The sequence below is a fragment of the Halichoeres trimaculatus genome, unplaced genomic scaffold, assembly GCF_033239565.1.
Source record: "Halichoeres trimaculatus isolate MK-OKI-2021-1 unplaced genomic scaffold, fHalTri1.1 fHalTri1_scaffold_23, whole genome shotgun sequence".
NCBI lineage: Eukaryota > Metazoa > Chordata > Actinopteri > Labriformes > Labridae > Halichoeres > Halichoeres trimaculatus.
This window is the reverse complement of record NW_027437201.1, coordinates 14,115,531-14,137,682: the sequence shown is the minus strand read 5'-3', so window position 1 is coordinate 14,137,682 and position 22,152 is coordinate 14,115,531. Positions and strand designations below refer to the sequence as shown.

General features: G+C 41.4%; 3 protein-coding genes across 3 annotated transcripts; 1 reads left to right on the top strand and 2 right to left on the bottom strand.

Annotated features, from left to right (window-relative positions):
- Window positions 1–328: 328 nt before the first annotated feature.
- naglu (N-acetylglucosaminidase, alpha) lies at window positions 329–6,810 on the bottom strand. The gene is made up of 6 exons (XM_074664038.1): window positions 6,398–6,810; window positions 4,592–4,739; window positions 4,230–4,376; window positions 4,013–4,098; window positions 3,484–3,740; window positions 329–3,274 (listed from the first exon to the last, which is right to left on the bottom strand). Exons 1-6 carry the CDS (start codon window positions 6,808–6,810, stop codon window positions 2,070–2,072), a joined length of 2,256 nt encoding a protein of 751 aa, XP_074520139.1. The 3' UTR covers window positions 329–2,069.
- Window positions 6,811–7,741: 931 nt separating this feature from the next.
- On the top strand, window positions 7,742–8,799 carry LOC141785526 (serum amyloid P-component-like). The gene is made up of 2 exons (XM_074663879.1): window positions 7,742–7,799; window positions 8,177–8,799. The coding sequence occupies exons 1-2, from the start codon at window positions 7,742–7,744 to the stop codon at window positions 8,797–8,799; spliced, it is 681 nt and encodes a 226-aa protein (XP_074519980.1).
- Window positions 8,800–9,541: 742 nt separating this feature from the next.
- LOC141784962 (signal transducer and activator of transcription 5B-like) lies at window positions 9,542–21,702 on the bottom strand. The gene is made up of 19 exons (XM_074662973.1): window positions 21,548–21,702; window positions 19,839–19,973; window positions 19,156–19,312; window positions 18,701–18,790; window positions 18,279–18,456; window positions 17,968–18,098; window positions 17,722–17,873; window positions 17,288–17,443; window positions 16,976–17,155; window positions 16,742–16,829; window positions 16,163–16,285; window positions 15,940–16,032; window positions 15,599–15,805; window positions 15,420–15,514; window positions 15,088–15,230; window positions 14,742–14,897; window positions 14,536–14,587; window positions 13,758–13,865; window positions 9,542–13,553 (listed from the first exon to the last, which is right to left on the bottom strand). The coding sequence occupies exons 2-19, from the start codon at window positions 19,964–19,966 to the stop codon at window positions 13,430–13,432; spliced, it is 2,361 nt and encodes a 786-aa protein (XP_074519074.1). The 5' UTR covers window positions 19,967–19,973; window positions 21,548–21,702; the 3' UTR covers window positions 9,542–13,429.
- Between the last annotated feature and the right edge of the window lie 450 nt (window positions 21,703–22,152).

The window sequence follows — 22,152 nt, the reverse complement described above, 5'->3', positions numbered from 1 at the left end:
TCAGCTGCGTCATATTCTTTTCTGCCTGCCTGAATGTCACTCTGACCTCTTTGATAACACCAAAACATGCATGTTGTGCTTTTGTCTCAGCACCCTGGATTCTTAATCCATACTACAACCTTTAACTAAAGATTAATATAAACACCTAATCCTCCAAAATCTGTTCAGAGTTGATGTGATCATTAAGGTGTATGTCAGATTTTTGGTTGATGTCGTGATTGAGCCACTCAAAGCAAACACCGAGCACACCCAGAGCTGAGGAATTAATTATTGTATTAGTCACATAGTCATAAGACTTTGATGACATGCCTGAGATTAAGAATCACAGTTTAACAAAATAAAAAAAATCTGAACAATAAGAATCAAAACATTTGTGAAGCACAGTGTTGGTTGGCACAATGTGAAGGTGAGCTAAAATAAAATAACTCAATTCCGGCTAAATATCTGACATAGAGCTACCTCTGTGAATTAATAAAACAAACATCAGAATTCTACCCAAGATTAACTGAGCCAGGCTAACAATAACACAGTGGACAGAATATGAAATAGTGAGGATGGACAGGAGGAGAAGTAATAGGAGGAAGAATTTTCTGCACAGTGGGAATAGAGTTTTCAAAATAATGGTGAATGGGGAAAAATTTAAATACTCATTTTTGATGTAATGCAAAAAAGCTTCCTCTTTATTATTTTCCCAAAGCCTGTCCTTAATACTTTCTTCTATAAATACAAACAAAACAAAAATGAAACACTTGTTTTACATGAGAAATGTCTCTGAACATTTTGTGAACTCTTATAAAAATATATTTCTGATTGAAAAACTGTCTCAGGACATTAGGATGAGGTAATATCATCTCAGGTGCGCCATGATCCAGTTTGTTAGAACAAATCATCCATGCACCTTTACAAAATGTTGCTCAACTAAATTTGAGCAGAAATTTGCTGTAAAAAAATCAGAGATATCTAAAATGCTTAAAATTTATAGCAAATATACTCATTCAGACTCTTCTTAGTGTATTTTTACTGCTAAGCTCACAGTGCTGTCAGTTTATCTGCTTGAAGAGGACACAGTGATAAAATTGATCTCAGCCTTATGTTTGGCCTCTGGATGTGGTCAGCTCAAGGAATCAGGAACTAGAAGCTAAAGAAAGCTTCTAACCTGGCTCCTTAGAATAAAAGAAATCAAAATCTCAAAGATTCATCTACCAAATGGATCCAAAACTTGTTTAAGGCGCTCTTTACCTCATCGCACATCAGTATATGAGCATGCACCCATATCTTTGAAAGCAGATGTTTCTGCTAACAAACTCCTGTCTCTTGCAAAAAAATCTAGATTTGCAACAAAAAGAGAACAAACAACCAGCCACTTCTACAGGGAAACAACCAAAAGAAACACTGCAACGTTGATTTCTAAAGGGAGGGGTGCTTACTGCTGATGGAGTAGAAACCTACACTGAGAAATGACTCATCAGAATTTCTTGTTTTTGTTTTTGTGGTTACAACTTCCATTGTCAACTTGGCAGTCCCTTCATTAAGTTGGTCTTGCTTTGCTACCCGTGCAGAACAGCGCACAGTGTCTGGGAACATGATGCATACTGTTTGTGAACACAAAGTTCCAGCACATGCTTCCCCCCCCCCAGTAACAGTAAGTTCAGAATTCCTGTCTTTGTGGCTGATTTAATGTCTGTACACCTTTCCTTCATTCTGTCCTTTGTAAACATGTGATAAAAGTGACTGCATTACAGCAGATGTGCGTTTAAAAACAGGACAACAGACTAAGTGAGGAAGGTTGATTTTGTATGAATGTAAACATCTTATTAAGTCTTAATTCTATGCCCTACTTGAATAAGAAACTGGTGAATATTTGGTCATTGTGAGAATAAAATAAAACCCTTGCAGGACTATCTAACGCTGACTCATCTAGAAGTGCAAAATAGATAGTTCCAGTAAACTCAGGCTGAATGAGTTTCTATATCAAAAATGTTTTGGAATGGCCGCAGAGACCCAGAGGATGAAAGGTGGAGGACGACATTCTTCTTGCTGCAGAGTTTTTAAGAAGCAGAGCCGGCTCACTATAGTCTCTTTAAGGCCTGTGGGTAATACTTGAGGAAGATCCTGTGGGCGATCTCGTACGTGTCTCCATGAGGTTTTGTCGGGTATCTCCGCCTGTTATAAATAAATCCTTTTTCAACCTGGAAAACTGCGTGGTTGAAGGTGTCCTGTTTGAAAGGTTGCCCGCTGTCTAAACACTCCACCAGTGTGTGAACAAACAGGCCCCACCGCTGGGCGTAGTAGTCCTCCATGAGGCCACCCCACTCTTTGTTGGCATAGTCAATAATCTCCCCACTGGGACCCCACAGAGTGAGTTGGTTCCTGGCGTTCATGTCGTAGAGCTCCGCCTCTTTGTCATCTATCGCTAAGGATCGAGCCCGATCTAACCACGTACCCAACAGAAAGTTTGTGTCGCTGCTCAGTAAACGGTTCAGCTCAGGCAGGAGATCGTAGACAAGAACCCCGCCTGCAGTCAGCAGCTCGGGTAGCTTCTGGTTGTGGAAAGCCTCTGCGATATCCTTGTAATAGGACGTGGTGAGGACTTGTAGGACCTGCCGAGTCACATCAACAAGATCGTACCGGAAAGTCTCCTTAGAGATGAGAGATGGGGCTGCTTCAATCATCATTTTCCAGGCTTTATACAAGTCAGCAGGGTTGTACCATAGGTCTGTGTTCATTCGAAGGGAGGGCCGGCGCACCAAGGGGCTGTGGTTGTGGTTCTTGTAATGTGGCACTGTGCAGTTGTAGACGCTGGAGAACAGAAGCCTCCATGATGTGGTCAGGTTACTCTGTGAGCTGCCATAGCGACGCACTGCGTACAGTGACACCCAGTTGGACAAGTTAACCGGCTCCTTACGCCACGCCAGCTCACTCATCAACTCGTACATCACAGGGTTCTGTTCTATACCCTCAGGTGTCATGCCGATGCCCACCAGAGTGGAGTTTGGGAAATGTAAGGCTTTGAAGGGTCCTGAATTGATGCTCTCCACGGTGCCAAAGAACCCACTGTTGCCCCCAAAGTTTTGCAACATGCACCAGATGAAGGGCTGTCCATAGAAAGACTCAGTGTAGGAGAAAATTGGCTCGGTCTCTGCAAAAAGGTCCAGCACGATCATTCTCCCGAGGGGCACTCCGTGTAACAGGGCCTGGATCCGGGCCGGCTTCCAAAACACTGCATCACTGAAGAACAGCCAGCCCTGCATCAGCCAAATTGCCTGAGGATCAACTGGGGAGAAAAAAAAGAGCTTTGGATGAGCGACAGGAAGGTGACGGTTCTGGAAATGAAGGGCAGCAGGAGGGAGGGGGACTGTCTGTGTAAGAGAGTGGACAACAGGTCATCCAAGGGGAATCTAACTGGGGCAATTATTGTACTTGTTGCCCAGAATAACAGCGTTCACACAGGAATGGTTAGATTTAAAACACCAAGACACTGACCTGCTGTCATCGAGGCGAAGACGGAGCGACTGACTGCAGACAGGTAGGCCAAGTCAGAGGAAGGTGGAGTCATCTCGTTGAAGGTGTCTGTGTTGTAGATGTGATCTGTGCCAAACTGTTTCACCACCTGGGATAGAAAAAGGGAACCGATGTGGAGGAAAAGCGGATCACGAGGGTCTAAGATGTAGGAGCAGGAGAAGCTGCAGTTGAAGTGGGACCAAGGACCAAGTCTGGTGACATTGGCTTCTGGATACAACCTGAAACAAAACAAACACTCCAGTGAATCAAACTCTGTCTCTGTCAGGTCAGTGTTGCTTTTGTGGGGAAGTGTTGAGCAATTTTTACTATCATTATGTTTGGTCACAAAAGGAAAAAGGGCACTGATTCCCCAGGTTCTTCCTGGATTTAAAGCATCAGTGTTTTCTTTCAGGTGACTCAGTTTTTCCCATTCACTTAACATTCAAGCTACAAGAGTCTACACACTATCGTTCATAGCATGTTCATCTGTAAAAGAGTGGTAAAATTTCACCTGAGGATTCCTTTGGGAATATTTCCAGAGAAGGCCGGCAGCACAGGAATCATCCCAAAGGATCTCATTCGCTCCAGGATTTTAAACTGCAGAAACATAGAAAATTATATCATTTGTGGAAAGATGCTAAAGCACAGAGGTATCAAGATGTTGTGAGATTCAGGTTTCAATTTTACTTCCATAGTGTGTGGGTTTTTACACTGTGCAGTGTCATTACTTGTAGATAGAGCTGGTTTATGTGCCAGGACTGTGGCAGAGGTCCGCCAAACTTGAACATGTTCCCCATACGGTTCCAGGCGAGGAATGCCGGGCCAGAGAAGAACTCCTCGATCTCCGACTGGTTCAGCCCCAGAGCTCGGTAAACCTACAAGAAGGTTACAAGTTTAAGAGCTGTTACTGATGGGCTGAACTATCATCACAGTGTTGAACGTTTCAAATATTGGAGGAAAAAAAGAGGCTTAAATAAAAAGGGAATTAAATAAAGATGACAGAAGCAGGGAGACTGCTCCCATCTTTATTTAATTATTTTTTTTGTTCCGGATAAATGTGCATTTCATGGGACCTGAGGTTTGGTCTCACCTCTTGCCACAGAGCTTCTTGTCCGGTGAAAGCCAGCGGTAGATTGATCCCATTGAGAGCCATCCAGTCGATCTCTCTTTCCCATCTCGGCCAGTCCCACCACACAGTGGAGTAGCTGAATGTGCAGACGTTCTGGTAATACCGGAATCTAGATACAAACACACATGAAGTTTACCAGATACCTGAGAAAGGATGACTTTTTGGTCATGACATAATTTGGTGCAAGTCATCTACTCAAGTTTTCAACGTTTCCTGTCTTTTTCAAGCTGTCGTTTCAAAATAAAATACAAAAAGCCCAAAAAGTGTCACTCTCAAGAATCCTATATGTGTTGCATTTCACTCTATGAGCTTAAAGTCAATAGGCTCTGCCTCTTCAGCTTTAGCCATTCATTTTTATTCCCAGTAAAGTCTGTTTGTGTTTTGGGGTTTAGAAAAATGTCAGGTTGGAATAGTCCTTTCAAATGAGATGGAAGCCACAATCATTTAAGTCAAATTATTCCCTAGTAAAATATACCTAAAAGCAGGTACTGATTGAGATTCAAAGAGGAAATATGGTTATTTAGTGATAGATGATATAACTCAAGATAAAATCTTATTTTCCTCAGGCTTTACTGGTTCCTGAAACCCATGGATCAAAGCCTGAGTCACCTTCAGCCTGTAAATTACTGCAGCCTCAAGCTGCTTCCTAAGATTTATAGTCATGGGAAAACTAAACTGTGCCATGCTCCTGCCGTGGCTTTTTCAATCCAGCCACTGTGCACATGACATAACTGCAGTGAGCCGATGCGGGTCTAATGCACAACAGATAATTGAAAAGAAGGGTCCTTTAAAGGGCCAGGCCGCATTTACAAGTGCCTGTGGTGCTCAGAGTAAACAATGAAAAATAATGTGTGACAACGCTCCATTTCTCATGCACCCATGGGTTTGGCTGTGTGGTGCTGCAGTGGAGGGGGGCCAGGGTTATGGGCCCACCATCATAGAATGCAAGCACATAGAGAAGCCATACATTTATCTGAGTTAAAGTTTGGGCTTTCAGTCACTGAAACATTTTACATCTTATTCACTGGGCACTAATTTTCCAATAAAACACAAAAAAAATCTCAGCAACTCTCTGATTCTCATGGATGTGGAGTGATTTCACAGGACTGTTACAGTCTATCTGTTGAAAATCTGTGGCTGCCGCTGAGAGGCGCTGGCACTCATCCAGTGTACCGCAGTGTGAAACAGATTTGGTGGGAAAAGAACTTCTCCTAAGTTGTTTTGCTGATATACAGAAATTTGCAGTTTTGGGTAATACATTAGAGCCAGAAACCGGAAGGACTTTTGCACATTCAACAGATAAACTAAATTCTTTGCTTTCAGTGTAAAAGAAAGTGCATGATTTTTAAGTAGATTAATGTAAAGGACAGAGAGTTGCATTTTGTTATAAGTTGGAGCATGTGCATGTGCAATCATTTCCAGAATCCCCTCTAAAACACCTCATTTCTACTTTAAAAACGGATCCTTTTGAGTGCTTTAACCAAGTTTCAGATGCAATAACAACGCAAGAAGTGCCAATTCAGTCAAAAAGTCACAAAAATCAGTGCAGTCATAGCTGATCCAAGAGAATGTAGTAGTGAGATACCTTTTCTGCAACAAATGCTGAACTGAAAGTAAAACTGAATAAAATGATAGCTGAAAGCCATTGTTTTGCAGAAGTAGGCAGCTATTGAATGCTGCGGTTGAATAATCTGTGCTTTGTGTTTGCAGAATGCAAAGGCAGCTGCAAGAGGTTGTCCCCCTGACTGAACCCGGTGTGTCACTCACCTGTGCTGAGTGTTGATGCGCAAAACTCCGGTGAGCTTTGGCAAAGGACGAGGAAGGTCCAGCTGGTCCCCAGACCATGAAACATGGCAGTTGCAGAAATACTTCAGATAGTTGTAAATCCCAGAAGCCACAGCCACTCCAGAACTGCCCGTGGCGACGATCTTGTAGTTTTTCGTGGACCTGAGCTCGCACACATCCAGGCTGTCATTCGAAAGGCTCTTGTTGACTGACACGATAAACTCCGTGGATCGGTTCCCGAGGAGACGCTTCAGCAGCTCCACCACAGCTCTCCCCTGAACCTTGTTGCTGGCTTTCGGTTTGATGTGCTCCAGAGTGGGAAACTTACAGAAAGCGGTCGCGAAAAGACACGACGCGATGAGGAGAGCCAGGCTGCAGCTGCGTCTGGGTGACATTTTAATCTCGGTTCAAACGAAGCCACTTTCCCACCGAGACGCAGGTTCGAAAACAACTTAAATTGTCCATTTGCAGACAACCAGGAAGCGCTGGACCACTGAGGGGATGTAGACCAATCAGAGAGCGAGCTGCTGTGTCGAGCACAACTCACAGCCAATCAGAGAAGCAGTTTTTCAGAAACCCCTCAATGTAGGTCATGTGATCATTCTGTCACATGCTGTGAGGTTACTGTGGTGGGCTGAGTTCAGGTACATGTCATGTATTAAAGATTTTATCTTTAATCTCTGTTTGCACAAAGTTCAAAGAACATGTAAGAAAAATAGCACTTGAATTTACTTTTAAACCCTTTAACTTTGCTCTGTCCTAGCCGCTAGAAGTAATGGAATTAAATGTGTGAAACTGCTGTGAAAATTGACATGCGTATAAGACACTGGAGAGTTGCTAAATAAAGGCTAACATTTGAACCTGCAATAATAATAATAATAATAATAATAATAATGATAATAATAATAATAGCAATAATAGTAATAATAATAATAATAATAATAATAATAATAATAATAATAATGATAGAATAGCAGTATAAGGAGTACTGGATTTGCACAGCTGCTGTTTTTTGTGCCTTGCAACCCTCAAAATTTATGTAAGTATGAAAAATCTTGTGCAATGAAACAAGCTAATTTCTGCAAATGAGCTTACCCTTAGTCATGATCTTTTTACAGCACAAACAACAGCTGATTGAGATGCAAACAAACACATACACACCCACTCAATCTACTTTGTCCCCTCATAGTGAATCAATAAATGAAATGAGTCATAGGGATTAGCTTTTCTGCTATTGGTCAGATCTTGTCCCACCTCCAAAGGTTTTCATAAATATTTCGCAAATCAGAAGATATTTGCTCCTTAGTTTTACCCTGGTTAGAGATGATGAAGCAGCTGCTGGTTTTACTAGCCTCGCTTTGCATTGGTCATGCTGTACAAAAAGGTGAGAGCATTACACTGGCCTTTTGAGTTGTTGGTAGGGGTGAATTTAGTCTTTGTAACCAACATTTCTTTACTTTTGTGACTTACTTATCTGGTCTACTTTAAAATATAGGAAAATAGAATATCTCCTCTTTAAAGTCTACAAAATGTGGCCATATTTGGTCCAGGTTTTGACTTACTCTTTAAGTTTAGATTCTGTATACGTGTAGAAAAATGCAGAGTAAGACCAGCATCACATTGTCATCCCAATGACAATTTGCAATTTTGTTGTTCTTGTTGCAATGACAAATAAAGTTCTATTCTATTCTATTCTATTCTATTCTATTCTATTCTATTCTATTCTATTCTAATGAATCTCATCTTTCACCTTGTTTGCAGATCTCTCAGAGAAGGTTTTTACTTTCCCAGTGGCCGGCCACAGTGCAAATGTTAAACTCGTTCCTGTTGGTGAGGCACCACTCACCGCTTTAACCATGTGTATGAGGTTTTTTTCTACCCATACTGGAAGCCAGAGTCTGTTTTCCATGGCGCTCCCTTCTAACCCTGATGCCTTCTTTCTCTTCAAGCCGTCCCTGGGTGTGTACAGACTGCACATCAATGGTGAACCCCTGGATATCAAAGGGCTGCCTGATGAGCTGAATGAATGGAACTCTGTCTGCTGGACATGGAGCTCCAACAATGGCTTGACAACATTGTGGGTGAACAGAAAGCGTAGTGCTCGAAAAGCTCTGGGAGCTAACTTCTCCTTCAGAGGCCGTCTTAGTATCATTTTGGGTCAAGATCAAGACAGTTATGGTGGAATGTTTGATGCATCTCAGGCCTTTGTTGGGGACATCACAGATGTCCATCTATGGAGCAGCGTCCTCACTCCGTGTGAGATTCGGTCCTTCATGGACGGTGGCCTCTTCACTTCTGGCAACCTTCTGAACTGGAAAAACCTGCAGTACTCCACCAGCGGCCGTGTGCATGAGGAAACCAGTGACTTTGGTCAAATGTGCTGAACCCAACAGGTTGAAACAATTACAAGGAGAAAATCTGTGTTCACTCCTCAACCTCTGATTCTCTTCCTGTTTTATACAGTACACTGCTATCTTTGGTCTCAGTGTGTTTTTTAACTTATGAATTTACCTGATCAGGAGAAAACACCTATGTCCTTTCATTCTAAGAGGGAAAAACAGATTTAATTTCTTGTCTGTTTTTAATTTAGCACTGGTGTTCGCTCAGAGACTAGCACAAACACTGGAAGCTCCATCCAAAGTGCAACAATACACCCTCCAACTGGGCAAAAGTTCCCTTATCTGCATGTTGTTCAATGTGTACACAATGACAAATGTGTAAATAAAACTTTGGGGTTATTTTTAGGAAAAAAAGTGGGGTTACTTTCCTCAAAAACATCTGGTCTCAGTGATTTCTAATGAACTGACTGTCAAAGAGAACCAGAGTGAAAGCTAGAAACACAGCACGGGGAAAAAAAAACTGGAATATATAGAAGATTAGAGACGAATATCTTACTTTATACAATGATGGGAAATGATAAAAAGATAACGATGGTTTAACATCACTTCTGAAAATCACTTTTTCTAAAGCAGTGCATTGATGTGTGAAATGGTGCCGTATGTGTTATTATGCGGTTAAAAATAGAAACACTAAATATAAGCTCAGATCTTGATCAGTCTCTCGAAAACAACAAAAAATGAAAGCAATTACAAAAACAAGTTTATTCTTATGTTGGCAATCCCAAAATTTGATTTTCAGCAACAAGTTGCACAATATGGAAGTAAAGAAGTTTCCCAACAGGCCACAAACTGAGCAGAAGAAAGCAAAATCAAAGAAGGAGCAGCTAGCTGGAAAACTGTATACACACACACACACACACACACACACACACACACACACACACACACACACACACACACACACACACACACACACACACACACACACACACACACACGGGAGAAGCTAAGGCACAGATGTCTAATAACTGCAGGTGTTAGCATCAAAATGCCCCTTTCTGTATGCATTTCACACACAGAGGCATCGGGTGTTGGAATCATAATCCTGTGTTTCTCTGAGATCAATGTGTTAACTTTCATTCAGGGCGAGGATCAGACATTCACTTGTTAGCCTGTAATACTGCAGAATTCATAAATATGGCTTTAAATGATCCTCTGGGCTTTTAATCACTGATGGGTACAGAAAGGTTTTATTTTATCAAGCAGCCATGAAACAGAGATGAAGGAATGAAAGTTGTCCATCGGATTGTCACGGTTTTTAGGCTGCATGTCTAGAAAGCGTGCTGTTCATCAGTCGCATCAAGTGTGTGAGCTTTCAGGCAATCTCCTGGAGCAATTTGAACCCATCAGTCATTAAGACCCTGTAAAGATTAACGATAAGGCCCTTTAACAATTCTCAAAGAGGAGGGAAAAATGAGGTTCTTTTGGGATGAAGCAGAGTTCAGCTTGATCATGATATCATGAGAGAGAAAGATCTGCCACACTGATCACACACATTCAGAGGAGAAGCTCAAGAAGCAGAGAAACCATCTAGCAAAGACTAAATTTGACAGATATACTCATGAACAGTTATTTTTCTGAAAACATGAACTTTTATGTAAAATATGTTAAAGATTTTCAGTGAACATGTAATATTCAATTGTAATAACATTTTTAGAAACACCACATACTGACAGTGAAAGGTAAACTCTGTCCTGGTTTCACAGCTCAGGATCATCAAGGTGTTTTTTTTAATCGTAATTTTTCAACAGGTTTGGGTTTGAAATGTCAGGCACCTGATTCAGAAATTACCTAACAGGTTAGCACTGCTTTATACTTCAGGTATATAAATGTTACCTCAAAGTCCACCATAAAACCATCCCAAATAAGTATAAATGTCATCCATCAAGGCACCAAGCATCCACTGGCTGCTGACTTTAATCAGCCACAGTAAACAGAAATGTTTTATCTGCTCAAAAAGTGGCAAAATGTATGGCTCTTCACATTAAAACCTAAACATAACAGCCGGTAAATCCCAAATATGTGTTAATATTTCAGGCCGTCATAAAAGGTTTAACAAAGATCAAATATCACACCAAGGTGGCTTACTTCTTAAACTCATAACCTGTAAGTACATCATGAGACCAAATCATAGCACCAGAGACAGCTTGTAGGGAACAGTGGTACAGAGAATGGCTTTAAAAGATTAAATATTAAGACAAATAAAACACTAAAGCAACAAACAAACGCTGTTAAGGAGTTAAAAATTTAGTTTCATTATAAACCTGGGCTTTATGATGCTTTAATAGAGGAAATTCATCACATATTTCTTGAATTTGAAGCGGGAGCAGAATTATCAGAGGCTCTTCTACACCAACTTTTACATTAGTTGTAAAACAGCTGATCTGTGTCCTGTGACATAATATGATAAAGTAACCCCCTGTGGCCTCTACTGTGTCACTTAGCATGTGGGCAGCTTAGCTGTGGTTTAGATCTGACTCCGAGTTTAACTCATCGTTAAGAAATGTTACTCGGTTAACTTTTAATCAATAAACAATCAGAATGACATGAATGAAAACTGAGCTGAGACACAATCTGCACTGATGTACTGAAATCTGTTAATAAAGAGCTAAACTCACGTCAGATAGTTCTAGGGTTTTCCTTTTGGCAGGTGTCATCTGCATTTACCCAAAACCTTGTTCCTCAAAAAACAATACATGCATCACTTGTATAAAAAAAAAAAAAACATAAAAAAACCGTAAGCCCCCCCAACACTAAAATCCACATTTCTGTCGTTGAGTTTCTGTGTTCAGATGTCCTTTTGCTGAAATTATGCGAACAGGAATCAAGGAAAACCTCTACTGTGTTGTTCCACTTTTGTTGCACTTCTAATACTTAAGACTGAGGCTGGAAGAATGATAAATACTTTAAATTAAGTACATGATCAGAAAATAGAAGGATGTGAGGCACACTTGCACTGCAAACAAATCGTGTTTTGCTTTAACTGTTAATCCATGACCCCAACATGCTGAGTCAGACATAATCTGTTTAAATTAAGGTTAAGTTAAAAGAGGGTTCATGTATAGGGAGCAGGTGGTGGAGCAAAGTAGAGTCATGATAGCTCTAAGTCTGGATTTAAAATTGATTTACTCATGCAGTTTAAGAAACAGTCTCTTACATTTAATGGTTGTCAGCCCTTCGACAGCATCGACATTCTTATCAGTGTATTGAAAAATGCTAAACTTAACATTTTCATTCACTTTAAAGTCAAAACATAACCCTGCTTTACCATATTTCACGTCGCGTTTTCGTTCACAGCACTGTTCATCTGTTGTCTTTCAAAACCGAGACAGAAATAACAACAGCTTCTCTATCAGGTCCTTTTTGCATTTTCTTTCCAATCAACTCCGCCAAAGACAGTTCACCTACATGTCTGTTTTCTTCAGCTTAGTCAGTGAGCTCATGTTTGTCCCCATCTTGTTGTCAACCACCAATCCCAAGTTCTGCGCTCTCCAAATAAACTGAGAGTGATCCATTTTTTTACCGATGCTATCAGACACTTATACTTTTGCCACATTGTCAACAGGAGGATGTTTAATCATCAAGTTATTACTGTTAGTTTGGGGTTTTAATCAATCAGAATCAAGTCATGAACTTGCCTGATGATTAGCAGGAAGTTAGAGTAATAACAGATAAATAAGAGTTTAAAAGTATCCTGTTGAGTTTAATTGTAAAAATATTGTCTTTACAATAATCTTTACTCTCCAGAATGAAACATCTGACATTTCAAAATGAGTTGAATTTTTATTCACACCTTTTTTTACTTGAAACATGCAGTGGTCTCCTCATGAACATTTAGCTTTATGGAAATGTAGGAAGTTAAAACTCTGGTTTGCTGAATTTTTGTAGGTTGTATTTAAAACAGAGCAGCTGAAGGAAAAACTCAGAACACAGAAATTAAACAATCCTGTTGTTTGGTCTAAGCCACAGCTAAGCTTTTATGTACCAATATGTCAGCCTGTCAGACATGTTTGTACGATCCTGCCTTTTTTCTTTATCCCTCTAACACTCAGTTGGTCTCATCAGAACATCCTTAAAACAACTGCCTTAAATACTGATCATCTTCACAGTGACTGATGTCCAGCAAAACTCATAAATTCTCATTTTAAGATCAATCAGAAACTAAGGAAAAAAAAAGATGAGCATTAATAACAGGGAATCAGTTTCAGATGCATGAAGCTGTGTTAACTGTGAGGACGGAGGAAAAAAGCTGTTATGTGCTGCATTTTAAATGTAGAAGTCTCCCAACGCTCATCAGACATAAATTAATATAGGGCTAACTTTAAACTGACTGTATGATTCAGTTTGTATCAAAATCCTATTTACCAAATCCAGTTATCACCCCAACATCCACATGACGGCGCCGAGTAACTACTGCAACAGTAAGAGGACGTTAAATGCAGTTAACATCGACTCATAGAAGATGTACCTTCACTTGATTGTTAGACCTGTCAGTGCACAAACACTGACTCCGGACATGGATCTGTCAGAGTGACAGACACAGACAGGACATCTTTCTGTGGGTGAAGTCCGGGAGGTGTAAGAGGTGTTTGTTTGTATCAGGTTTGTGTCAGTCTCAGGACTGCTGACTGCTCCACTGGTTGGCCATTGGTCGGCGGAGCAGCTCCTCAACATGGCGAGCTACGTCCATCGTGTCATCCAGGTCAAAGTCTCCGTCTGTATCCAGCATGGTGTCACTTCTGAAAGGGCAACGACAGAGGAAGGAAACCCTTTGGTTAAGACAGCATTCAGAAGTTCGAGTCAAGCAGATTCGCAGCAGCAGAGAATAAACTAAACACATCATGAGTTATTTTCCAGTCCGACTTCAAATGAGTCATAAAAATACACAGACAGGATTGATGTTGAAATGTCATGTATTAAGAAAAGGAAAGTTGTGCCCTCACATGGATGGGTAGACGTTAAAGTTGTTTGGGTGGCTCACAGAGGGAGAAGCTGTCTGATCCATGAACGCAGGAGTTCCTCCGCTGGATTCAGGGTTCTGGATGGTGAATCTGTCAGAGACACGAGACAAACACATATCAGTGTCTAATACAACCCTCCAAGCTATCTAGTTATCAAAAATAAGTCAACAGAAAACTCTCACATATTATAAACTAGCAGTTGACTGTCATTAAAATACTCTAGGAAAAATTTCAGGGAGGGAAACCCCTTTCAGTTTGCCTCCCGACATTTCACCAGTTTATGCTCAAAGGCTGTAAAAAATATCCTCTGAATAATATAAAATGAAGAACAGACTACTTCTTTATTTTGGTATTTGGGGTGAAAAAAAGTATCATTAATAAAAGGTTTTATTACCTGAAACTCTCTCAGGATGTCAAAACTTTCCCTTCAGCCCATGCAAACTAAACTATCAACAAGCTAACAGACAGAAAACAGATGTTGCAGAGCAGTAAGGGTGCACTTCCCCTTAAAAGGGTCTGAAGAGACTTGAGATTTACATATAATCCTTTTGTAGTTTCATTACTTTGGTCATTTAAAAGGGACAGAAGTGAAGCCCTGATATAAGAAATCCATAAGTTTCCATTCTCATCTAGCTCCAGATTAAAAAAAAAAATCTTACAATGAAATTATTTTAATCTCAAGACCTTCCCTTTATTTGGTCCATTTACAGTGATATATGTTTTCTGTTACAGTTTAAAACAGAGAAAAAAGGTGACTCACTCTGGCACGACTTGCTTGATCTGTGGTTTCACGTATCCATCCACTGCTTTGGCTGTAAGAAAGACAAGCTGGCTTTAATAACACACTTAAAAGTTATTTCATCTGCAGTTTCATCAGTATACTTACATTATTTCACCAGTTTGGGATTTAAAAGTCTGCATTCAAGTTGCAAAGTTATATTAAGTACTTTTAAGAAGACATCTTACAGAGTGGAGGGGTGTAGTACTTGGAGAAGACCTCGTCCTTGGGCCGGTCGGGGTAGAGGAACAGAAGATGGTTCAGGTCACTGATTCGGTCGGCTAGGGAACGAATGGAGAAGTCTTTGGTTGTATAAGGCAACAGATTCCAGACCAGACGTTCACCTTGTGGAAGACCAGAACAACAGGTAGTTACAATCACTGAATCATTCAACAGGATGACAGGAGAAAGATTCACTTGCTCATACAACTCTAAGTGTGTTGTCTCAAGAAGGATTTGTTTCCTTCAGAGTTTTACAGCCTGGGTGAGCCTGAGGATCCCCTCTTAATGTGAGCACAGTCAGCGGTTTGGTACCTGGTTTGTTTGGGTTCTCAGCCACCCAGGCGATGGTGATGCCTCCAATCTCTGAGTCACTGAAGCGCAGCAGGAAGGTACCGTTGGGTTTAGACAGCAGCATGTCCTGAGCCTGCTGCTTGTTGACAAAACCCAAGATGGCCCTAAACACAAACACACAAAATTAATCATCAAATTCAATTAAAGGGAACTCATTTCACTGATTTAAGACTGTCCCCAGCTGTCAGTGGCTAGTGATCAGTAAGGAGAAGTATAAGTAGCTCCACATGGAGTGATGATAGGTCTAATGAATGTGCAGAAGAGATGTTAACTGAGTCAGCGTGAGTCATTACCCATCATTCCAGTGAGGTTTGAGATGTTTCTTCATGAGCTCCACGACTCCATCAAACCACTGCCAGAAGGTAAAGTTACGCCCGGGCAAGCTCTCCTGTTCGGAGTAAACATAACTCATCAGCATGCTGACGTACTCACACAGGCTGTGTGTGTGTGTGTGTGTTGGTGTGTGTCTCACCCGGTTGAACTGGGCCCAAGACATCGTCATGTTGCGGTATTCCTCTGGGTTGTTGCCACTGCTTGTAAAAGCCTTCTGTGCCAGGAAGACAAGGTTATCCTCTGAGAGTCCTCGCCCGCTGTGCATCTCTGCCTTATACTTCATGTCGAGGGCCTCACACAGCTGGGGCCACAGCACCCTGTCTGGCACAATGAACGGCACCCTGCCCTGCAGAGAGCGAAGGCGTAGGATACAGGAGATAAGCAGGGCAACAAAAGCCATTGTGGCCAATAATTTTCAGAGGTGACAAATTAAGACTTTACCAAAGCACATAAATGAAAGTATTAAAAACATAAACTTACAGGCTCGGCAAAAGCGTTGTCCCACAGAACTGTTGCTGTGGCGTTGTTGTCCTGACTGCCATGAACAATCACCACCACAGGCAGAGATAACGTCTGCAAGTTTCACACACGGGAGGGACAGTTACAAAGAGAGCACGAGTTTCATTTCACCAAATCAAGACAGCAATAAAGGAAAGTTAATGAGAAATACAAGAGAAACAGATGAAATATCCAGTGTGATTACTTTAACATGGAAGACCAGCTCGTTTCCCCCAACGCTGAACTGAGACTCAAACAAAACCGTGAACTTTTCCTCCGTCACAGACTCCGCGCCTCGGCGGTCTGAGCGCTTGATCCGCTTCAGTGACTGCAACCAGACAGAAAAAAAGTCAAACATTCAGACGTGGCATGTGAGGAGCCCCAAGGTTGAAAACTGAACTCCATGTTTGCATAATTTCTATACTGAAGCGCTGTAAAGTTGTGACACCAGTACAACAAGAGGCTGTGACAATGTGTCATTTGCTGTTTGTGCAGAAATCAGTGGGAAATAGAGAGTTGTGAAAAGGGAAGGGGTGTGTCCACATTCTCATGTGTCTTCCTATTTTCATTGTGTCTGTCACTGTGGTTGAGCTCAGGTCATATCTGTGTCGCATTGCTTCAGGTGTTTGAAGATGAACCATAGAAACAGAGACTTCCCTTCTTTCACCCCTGTGTAAGACTATGTTAGCTGCAGAGCGTCCTAGTTCCTAAAGAGACATCCTGAGGTGGCAGCCTTTGAGGGACACCAGTTATGTATGACTCAAAGATGACACATCAAGCTCACCATGTTTCTGAAGTGAGCACTGAGAGTGCCTGTTGCCTGGTGATACTCCATCACACAGTTGTTGTTGAGGATTTCTCCGCTGCTTTCACTACAAGAGCCAAAGAAAACAGAGAAAAGATGAACATGCTGATAAACCAGACAAAGCTGATTCATGCCGTTTTAATAACAAATCAAGCAAACTCTGCACATGCCAGTTGTCCACATGTATCATCATGACAAGTCTGCATTCCTCACCTGTGTGTGCTCTCATTCTTCAGCAGAGCTTTGGCCTGCTGCTCGCTGACAATAACAGCTTTGACCTGAGGGGGGTTCATGTGGACGTTGAGCTTCCCGCCCACCAGCAGGCGCACCGTGGCTGCAAACTTGGTCTGAGTCTTTAACACCTGGGGGGGCTGCTTTTCTATGATGAACGTACTGAAGCAAAGACAGTAACATGAAGGGTTGGTTGACTGTCAGAGAATTTTGCCTCTTTGCAGAAAAGCTCTCAAGTGCTTAAGTGAATGATGTTTCTGGTGAATGCTTGTAAAAGTGAAGTCTGGGTCTCACCTTGTGACCAATGCAGAGATGATATCTGTGATGTCAGCGTTGAGTTTGCTCAGCAGATCTTCCATGGGACCTGGCAGAGGAAGCTGCTGAGTGAGATGCTCGCATCGTCTGATCTGCTGTCGGTTCTGCCAAATCAGATCAGCCAGCTTCTCACACCTGGAGGAGGAAAAGGGAGGGATAATGCAGGAATGTGAGAACTTCTAGTTTATTTACACTATGCATATAACAGAATAAATAGTCAGGCTTTCCAAAGATTATTTGTACAGTTAAGTTTTATTACAGTAATAAAACTTTATCCAATGTCACAACAGGAAATCATAAACCAGCCCAATCCAGATTCAATCACCCAGCAAACTCTTTGACCCGTAGTGTTGTGTGTGAGCTAAAATAATAAATAAAAACTAAAAGTATAAATATTCAGAGATGTAATGTACCAAGACTGGAGGACGTCCAGTGCCCCCTCATGAGGACCCCCATTCCCAGCCAACTGCTGCCGTCTCTTCCACTGGATGAGCTCCTCATCCAGGATTAGAGTCTGCTGCTTCCTCAGGAGGGCCAGCGTCTTCTGGTGTTGTTCCGACAGGTCCTGCACAGACAAATGCATATGCAACACGGTGTGATGAAGAGACACAGAAAGACTAAGAGAGAGGGTTTCAAAGGTGAGTGTCATGTCTCCTTACAAGCCTGTATTTCTGTAGTGTGCTGGCCTCTCTCGTGAGCCAGGCCTCCACAGTGGCTCTCTTGCTCTGCAGGGTGGTCTCCCGTTGGGTGCGCTCAGCAGGAGGAAGCGATGAAAGGCTGCTCAGCTGAGCTGTTGAAGCAGGAAGCAGGAGTGAAGCAGGATGTTACAAACTGTTTGTGGACCTGCTTCCTTAGCATATGCAACATAATTTCTCAACATACTGATGTTTTAACATAAATACAAAACACTATTTTACATGAACCTTCATGTCTGTGACTGTGTGTGTGTCTGTGTGAGTCTCCTCCTCACCCTGGATGCGCAGGTTCTCCTGGTACTGGATGATGAAGTACTCCTGACTGTGCTGCAGCTTCCTCAGCTCATTCTCCGTTTCCTGCGTTGCGAGGCGGAGCTCTTCAAACGCCTGGTTGATCTGCTGGTGGCGCTGCGACAGGCTGTCCATAGCCTGCCCCCCACTTCCACTACTGGCCTGCACACCAAACATTCAAGGGATCCAGATGTTGCTTTAGTGAGTTTATATCTCTTTTTATTCCTTCATTTTGGCTGTAGCAGTGATGCTCATGAGGATTATTTATTTTATTGAGATAATTGCTTCCAGCATTTTTTCACATCTCTTCCCAGAGTGAAATTTAGATTCTGAATACTATAAAAAAACATATGTGCACCAGTCACAGTGTTCCCACTCATAAAGACAGACACTCTTCAGGACTTACATTCGTTGCTTCTTGCACCAGCCTCTGCTCCGAGTGCAGGATGTGTTTTATGCACCGCACCAACTCCAAAGGACAGCGGTCATACGTGCTCTGTAGAGATGTTACACAAACACGTTTAATTAGGTCACTTTTTAGTGCATTACGCAGCGTTACACTCTCCTCCTAACATACTAATACCATTACAGCCTCTTTCATAACCAACATTAACTGCTGACGCAAAAATCAGTTTTTATTGATTAGATTTAGATGGAAATGTACCTCTGTAAGTAGGTTAAATTAGAGTAAGCAGTCACAGGGAGCTGAGCCAATCATTGGTATGGTAAAAAGTTCAATCCAATGCATTAAAACTGTTTTGCCAGGGTTGGAGAAAAGCTCTTCCTGTACTCTACTGGCTCTGCTCTTATTGATGTTTTGTAATGTGAAATAAGGTGATAACTCAAAGCTCTGTTGAGTACCTTGAGCTGGTTAGCGTAGTGACCCAGCTTTATTTTAAGCAGGAAGCCGTCCTCTCCCCCCTGAAGCGTGGCTTTCTTCTGCAGCTCTGTCACCAAGTTGTCAAGCAGCCGCTTTGCTTTGGCCTCCTCGGCCGGGTTGTCCAACTCCACTGAATCCCTGTGAATGATATCAAAACACTTCTCCATTATCATCCATTCGGAATCCAAATAAAAGCACAAATATTGTGCCTTGAACTATTCTAAGAAGATCTTTAATTTATTGTGAGCAGAAGTCCTGCCCCTCAGATTCGGAAACTGTGTTTGTATGAGAAATATTAAAACAATAAACCACTTAGCAGAATTTGATCTTCTAAAGCCGACTGGTTTGAATTATGACTTGTTTCATAATACAGCTGGTGATCATACCATAAATTAACTTTAATTGCCAAACAGTTTGGTGCCTTTGTCTTAATAATTTACAGATTGTTTTAATGGGACTGGACTGGGTGCATGTTTACCAAAACACAGTCTCAATAAAAAGACTCTTGTTGGTGAGTCAGACACTTTGGAGCTGGTATGGCTCACACTCTAACATGTTATGTTGCAGAGCTAAAAAAAAAAAGTCCATCCCACATCTGTACCAAGCTTAAGAGACTCAAAGTGAAATTTCTAAATCAAAACAAAGATCATGGTAAATTTCATACCACAGCTGGCTTTCAATCCATTGGGCCAGGTAATGTCGCACCTCGATGGGGAAATGCTGGCCATACAGAGCCTGCATCTGGTGCAAGGCGTCACCCTGCAGCTGTTGGGCCTGGATCCACATTGCCATGGTGCTCCTGTGGAGGCAGAAGGATGAATTGAGGAAAAAAAACACTCAGGGAAGATAAAGGAAGGCAAAAGTGGAAAGTAAAGTACTATTTTTCTTAAAGAATAGATGAAGCGAGTGGTGGTCTTTGCAGCTGCCCAAAAAGACACTAAGATGTAGAACAGGGGCTAATCTAAGATAATCCAGCTTGGACCAGGCTGCTTCATTTCTTCCCCCGGCTTTCATTTAGTCACAGGGAAATGGAGTGGATGAAAGGGGATTCAGGCCCACTTAGGCCAACTAAGCAAAAAAATAAATAAAAAAATCAGAGATAGATGGATGTGCCAAAATTACAGAGACCTTCTACATCATAGGGCAGTGTAAAGGGTAACAGGTTTGTTTTTTGTGATCCTATTTTCTTGACTGGTAATGAGTCTTTGAGCAAGATGTGGAGTACAGAGAGAAAGTCAAAGCAGCCAGAACAAAACATGCAAAAGACTGTGGAAATCCTAAAAGATTTAGTTAAAAATGCATGCATAAGCTAGAGCCACAACTCCACAACAGTGAGTCAGAAATGCAGTCTTTGATTTCATCCGTGGTGCCTTTACGTGTCCAGCAAATTTGAAATGGATCTTACTCTTTATGTGCTGTAAAGAAGTCATTAGCTGGTCAAACTGAGAGTTTTTAGTGCTGTGTAGAGCTCTGAACCCAGACTGATGGCTATCAGGAATTAATTTATACCCACACTCACAGTTTCTTGTGAGGTATCAAGTTCTTCATCACTTTAGATATGAAAGATACTGAGATATAAGTCAAGGGTTAGGGTTGTTTGTGGTTTACTTTTTCAGGAGGAGTTGCTCAGTTGCATGTTTCAAAAAGGAAGGGAGAATACCAAAGAAAAGACCCAGCGAATAATGAAATAGAAGCTTTGTGCTGAGTCTGAATTGATGTTATCTGCAGAAGTGAAGGTCCACAGCAGGTGATTGTTGAGAATGAAAAGCATGCATATGAAAACAAATAAATAAATAAACAAATAAACCAGAATTTGAAAATATGACACTCTAAAATAATTTATTTTAAAAGTAAGATGAATCCGTCTTCATGCACAAATTGATGCAAGTGGAATTTCAGGGGAGAGGGCTGACAGCAACGATACATGGGGTGTATCCTCACGAAGCATATCAGAAAACAGTGAAGGAGCTCATTAAAAAGGAGAAAAGTATTAATTCATTTGTTAGAGAGCCATCCGAGTGTGTTTTAGTTCTATCCTCCCAGAATGGAGAGAAAAAGCGGAACGCAACTCTCTGCAACTTTCTCTTTCGACTAGTTGCAGGAATAGCTTAGCTTGCACATACAAACTAAACATTGATGAAGGGAATCAAAGATTGTTCTCCACCAAACTCACAAATTGCGATCCGCGTTGAAGACTGGTGATGTAACGCTGCACATGTGGACTGTGAAGGCAGTGAACTCACACTACAAGAAGACGAGATAGTGCAACCTGTGCTAGCTGGCGGTGGTAACCTTAAAATGCTAACATACTTCGACCAAAACTTCACTTTCATGCGCCACAAGTAGTAAACAGCTAGTCCTGGTTTAACTTACCTTTAAAGAGGCTGCAGCAAAGCTCGGAGAAACACCATGAACCAGCAGCGGACGAACCACACACCTAACTTTAAAACCCAACACAGGTTAGTTATAGTTCATGTCACATCGCAAACAACTTTAACGCCTTCTGGTTTAATGGTAAAGCAGCTGTTGTTGTTTAGCATCAAGCTAACGATGATTTCAAACAACAGTTTCCGGTTACAAATTTCAAAATAAACCCAAAGCGTTAACAAAAACACTTGATAGGCAAACTGTTTTTAGTTTAAGAGATAAAAACCTTCACAACCTATTTTTTGAAATAAATAGTATAATTGTTTTTGCTCAATAAAGTTACACTATGAGTTGTAACATTAGTTACTGCAACTATTTAAAGTTATTTCCGGTTATATTCGTGCTAACCTTTGGTAACTTGACGTCCGTATTTCCGCTAACAGCCCCACCTACGTAAAGATGAATCACAATAATGAAAGGCAACATTATGAAACCGTTTTAAAGGAAAATTTAATATTAAACAAAGTGAATTTAAAAAATCTTTTTATTTCTACATCTCACTTTGTCCTTTACTTTTGAGCTTTAAATCTGATTCGGCCACTTTAATTGAA

Coding starts and splice junctions, on each gene's coding strand:
- naglu (XM_074664038.1), bottom strand. CDS start 6,810: ATGTCACCCAGACGCAGCTGCAGCCTGGCTCTCCTCATCGCGTCGTGT. Junction 3,741..4,012: donor ATTCCCAAAGGAATCCTCAG/GTGAAATTTTAC, acceptor GTTTTGTTTCAG/GTTGTATCCAGAAGCCAATG. Junction 3,275..3,483: donor CTTCGCCTCGATGACAGCAG/GTCAGTGTCTTG, acceptor TTTTCTCCCCAG/TTGATCCTCAGGCAATTTGG.
- LOC141785526 (XM_074663879.1), top strand. CDS start 7,742: ATGAAGCAGCTGCTGGTTTTACTAGCCTCGCTTTGCATTGGTCATGCT. Junction 7,800..8,176: donor TGGTCATGCTGTACAAAAAG/GTGAGAGCATTA, acceptor CCTTGTTTGCAG/ATCTCTCAGAGAAGGTTTTT.
- LOC141784962 (XM_074662973.1), bottom strand. CDS start 19,966: ATGGCAATGTGGATCCAGGCCCAACAGCTGCAGGGTGACGCCTTGCAC. Junction 17,444..17,721: donor CTGGACGTCCTCCAGTCTTG/GTACATTACATC, acceptor TTCCTCCTCCAG/GTGTGAGAAGCTGGCTGATC. Junction 14,898..15,087: donor TGAGAACCCAAACAAACCAG/GTACCAAACCGC, acceptor GTCTTCCACAAG/GTGAACGTCTGGTCTGGAAT.